The 4,707-nt window shown below is 36.6% G+C and overlaps 1 protein-coding gene across 1 annotated transcript; it reads right to left on the bottom strand.

Moving 5' to 3' along the window:
- Positions 1-3,095: 3,095 nt before the first annotated feature.
- On the bottom strand, positions 3,096-3,875 carry LOC149149480 (uncharacterized). Its single transcript, XM_089445200.1, has one exon. It carries the CDS (start codon positions 3,725-3,727, stop codon positions 3,215-3,217), a length of 513 nt encoding a protein of 170 aa, XP_089301326.1. The 5' UTR covers positions 3,728-3,875; the 3' UTR covers positions 3,096-3,214.
- Positions 3,876-4,707: the final 832 nt, after the last annotated feature.

The following is a 4,707-nucleotide window of genomic DNA, read 5'->3' as shown; positions in this document are numbered from 1 at the left end:
AATTATCCTTAATTATAAATCCACCCCCCATTCCACATGCCTCCTCTTTTCACAGACATATTTCTCTCTCAACCCTAACACTACATTTCTCTTTCTCCTCCCCTAAACATATATAGACCAATCCAACCAATTCTCTAATCGAAGCTTCTCATATAACCCCCCTAAGCCAAGCATTGGATAGAAATACATGGCCCAATAAATAATAGAATCATCATGGCTTAGGTCGTTCAAGTAAATGAACCAAAGGGGAGGCATTACAGCCAAACCGTAAAGAACCATTGCATCCTCAACATCATGTGATTGTCGTTGTGACTAGTTCCTAATACCCGGGTCCATTCCTTTTAAATGGTGTGTGTTTACAATTATTTTGGGTTGTCTTGTTTGAATGTTCCACTCAGCCAACTGCCACACGAGCCTATCACATGATAGCCCGACCCAATAGGGAAAGGGTTTTATGGGAGCCTTCGTATCGCTCATTGTAGCTGGCACGATAAACAAAGGGATTATAAAAAAAAAACCTCTCACCCACTCGATTGAATGAAGGGATTACAAAGAAAACCTTCGGGTTACAGCCTCCGGACAGGGCCCGCTCTGACCTCGTGATCATCCTGACACTTTCATGATTGGTTGCCTTTACACATCAGCCTGGGGCTAGTTAGCTTGGCTGCTCCTATATTCAGTTTTCTCCTGACCTCCAGAATGGAACCTCAATGCATCTAGTGCAAGAAATATTCTTCCCTCTCTCCCCCCTCCATCTATATCTATATCTCCCTCCATCTCTCCTTATGTATCTCTCTATCTCACCCCCCAAACTCACATGCTCTCTCACTCCATATCTATCAATCTCTCTGTCCCTCCTTCCTTGTCTCCATCTCTCTCTTCTTCCCTCCCTTCACCTTCCATCTATATCTCTATCTCCCTTTGTCTCTCTATATCACCCCAAAAACATATGCTCTCTTTCTCCAATTTATCTCTCTCTCTCTCTCTCTCTCCCGCCGCCCCCCTCCGCTACTATCTCTCTTCCCTTCGGTTGTCCCCTCTCTCTCCACCTTTCTCTCTCTATTTCTTTATTCATACCTACCTCTCTCTCCCCCTCTGTCTTCGTCTCTCTTTCCCAGCCTCTCTCCACTCTCTCGCTTCCTCTCTCTCTCCCTTTCTCTCTCACCTCTCTCACTCTCTCTCTCTCTCTTCACCCTCTAAATCTGTTACTATATGCCTCTGTCCCTCCATCTCTCCTTCTTTGTCTCTTTATCTCACCCTTAAACATATGCACTCTCTCTCTATCTCTCCCTTGTCACTCCCTCTCTCTCTTCACTTCTCACTCTCTATTTATTTCTTCTTCCCTCCCTCTCCCCCCTCCAACTCCATCTCTTTATCCCTCCCTCTCTACTATCTCTCGAGTCCTCTCTCTCGTCCTTCCTCTCTCTCCTTTTCTCTCCTACCTCCCTCTCTTTTCCTCCATCTCTATCTCTCTCTCTCCCTCTCTTTCTGCCCTCCAATCCTCTCCCTATGTCCCCCACTCTCTCCATCTCTCTCTCCCACCTCCATATTTATGTCTCCCTCTCCCTCGCTTACCCTTCTCTACCTGTCTCACTCATCTCCCTCTTCGTCTCTCTTCATTTGTCCTCTCCCCTTTCCTTAAGTTTATCTCCATCTCTCCCTCGTCACTCCCCCTATCTCTCCACCTCTATCACTCTATGTCTTTGTTATTCCTTCCCATATATATCTAGAGTTAATATATATATATATATATATAGATATATATATATATATATATATATATATATATATAGATAACAAATTTAATATTGTATTAATCCAAAGTTATTAAATTTAATAATACTAATAATATAATATATTAATATGAATATTAGATTTAAGAATAATATTAATATTAATCTTTTAATATTAGGGTTAACAATGTTTTTTTTGCATGGTATTAATAATAATTTGGTCCATGGTATTTTTCCCATAGGCTTGGTATATAATTAGAGGTTGTTTTCTAATTATATTTGATATATTTTTATTTATTTATCATAACTCTTTATACCTTTTTTATATTTATTTATTTAACAAACAATTTGGCTCATGTTATTAATAATAATTTGTCTCATTGTATTTGGCTCATAGGCTTCACCCAAATAAAACCTTTTTTATGAGTTTTTGTAAATATAAAGAGATTTATAGAATAAATATACAAAGAGATTTTATATATTTATCATACCTCTAGTTTATTTTTATTTTTATATTTTTACTTTACCTCTAAAGTAAGTATATAATAAAGGTTTTATTCATTTACCAAACTTCTAAATTTATTTATATATTTATTTATTTACCATATTTTTTTAGTTTCCTAAACTGATATTGTGTTTAGGTTTAAGTTTACATTTTTAAGTAAGATCTACCTTATATTGTATAGAATATAGCAATTAAAATTTTGAAAAGCTTATTGTAAAATAAACCTCTAATTCATGTAACTCATGTTTAAGTTACCACAATTTGAAAATCTATTTTATATATTTTTATTTTTATTGTAAATTTTAAAAATGTGAAAATATAATTTCTAAAATATTTAGAAATCTACAATCTAATTCCAATAATTGTATTTAAAAAGAGGTAGTGAATTGACAATCTTCTCAAGCCTGCAACAGCTAGCCATGGAATCAAATATGGGAAAGAAAAAAAATTAAGAGCAACATATTTATGTTCAGCATAAACTTTTTCTAAGAGTACATTTATGTTCAATGTTAAAGTAAGTTTAAGCGAAAAAAGAATTAAGAGCAACATATTTGTGTTTAGCAGAAACTATTTTTAAGAGTACATTTATGTTGATTATTGAAGTTTAGCTTAAGCGATCAGGAATTAAACGTGTAATCAGGATATTGACAGTTGATCCCGCTTATCATGGGAACGCACTGAAATCTCCAGAAAAGTCTGATAAAAAATTATAATGTATCTAAGAAGCTGGCCCCAACCCAAATTTCTGTGCAGAAACTATCAAATTCCTCACTTAGCAAATTCTGAAGGCTGTAAGAGATGCATCTGAAATTTGTTTACGGCAAACCTATATTAACTATAGATATATTTTACCAGAGAGATAAAAACCATTTTGGAGGCTGAATAAGCTAGCCAGCTGTGAATCAATGTCAACAAACAATAATCGAATTTGAAAATTCCTGTAACAACAGTAACACACCATCCATACACAAATGAATCATGAACAATAACGCTCTTGAATACACAAATCGGCAAAACAATGGGAAAACGAGCAGATTCTCTCGGCGACAAATGGCGCCGCTGGGTGCTGCCATCCATTCGTCGGAATCACAGCATTAACGACCCTTTCTTCTTCTCTTAGGTTTTGTATTCCTACAGTTTCTTTAGTAAACAGCAACCTGTCAACATCTCCTGTTCCCGATGACGACAGCACGAGCGGAGATAAGAAAGGAATTGGAGATAGGAAAGGAATTGGGGTCCTGCAAGATAACCCCATCGAATCCGGGGACTGTCTTTTCAAATGCATTTTAGCCGGCGCCCGTTTCTGCAATCGGCTGAGAGGCTGCGGCCGCTGTGTCTCAGAGACCAAGGGTCGAGTCCCGGCCTCGGCCGCATCGTGATCGTGTTTTTTCATCGATCGTAAAGGCCTTTCTTGCTCAAATTCAACAGCATCGCCACCACTGTTTCTTGTGGCCATTTCTTCTGCGTTCCTAACACCAACTCCGGACATTTGCCTCGCAGAGGGTCCTTGTTAGAATCTCCCTGACTTATTTAAAGAAGAAAAAACGTTTTCTAGCAGATCTGATTGACTGCAAACTGTTCAACAACTTCCACAGCGTGGGATTATGATAGAAATCGGGCGTTATATAAACAGCTGGAAATTGGGATTCGAGTACAAGTTACAGAGATATATATAGAGTATGTTCGCAATGATATAAGAAAGGGAGGAAGGGATCCGCGTGAAACATTCGTTCGTTCTGTAACTGCTAGTCGTGACGGTGGTCACGGCCTGGAATGCGTATATTATTATTATCACATGCTTTATAAAATCTGACCCATGTGAATTTAAAAAGGTGGGCAGGTGTTGACTGATAAGTTTGGACTCGATCGCTGTGGAGTTTTTAATTATTAAAAGAATAAGAAATGTATTAATGGAAATGACAGTTAACCCATGGACATGAAAGTATTTTTTCTATGGCCGGCCGGTTAGAAAAAGTCCAGTGACGAGGTTCAAACAAATCGCAAATTTGACCGGTTTTAGAATTGACCAGGTTTTCAGTTCCCACTGAGTAAATCGCAGATGATTTGCAAATTGCGTTTTTTCAATTATTCTATGTTAGGGTGTTTTTATTGGAATTTGACAAAATTATTCAAGAGGTGATAATAAAAAAAAAATGGTAAATAAATATGGAGTTTTGAAAAAAGAAATGGTAAATAAATATGGAGTTTTGAAAAAAGAAAATGGCCTAATGTTTATAATTTTTTGTTTATTTAAGGTGGATGATTTATAGATTTTTTTTTAATTGATTTTAAGGGAATATGTTTAGCATATGTTTTTTTTTTTAATGTTTATTAGTGGTTGTAGTGTGTTACAGAGTTTGTTAGGTTGCACTGATTTTTAATAAATTTAAAAAATTATATTTGTGTCATGTGGCTCCCTACACATCAATTAAAAAATTATATTTGTGTCATGTGGCTCCCTGCACACCA

Source organism: Pinus tabuliformis, chromosome 9 (assembly GCF_031772625.1).
Source record: "Pinus tabuliformis cultivar Carrire ecotype Pingquan chromosome 9, CPIR1, whole genome shotgun sequence".
NCBI lineage: Eukaryota > Viridiplantae > Streptophyta > Pinopsida > Pinales > Pinaceae > Pinus > Pinus tabuliformis.
Note: the sequence above shows the minus strand (reverse complement) of the source record. Positions and strands in the feature narration are given on the sequence as shown.

Coding starts and splice junctions, on each gene's coding strand:
- LOC149149480 (XM_089445200.1), bottom strand. CDS start 3,727: ATGTCCGGAGTTGGTGTTAGGAACGCAGAAGAAATGGCCACAAGAAAC.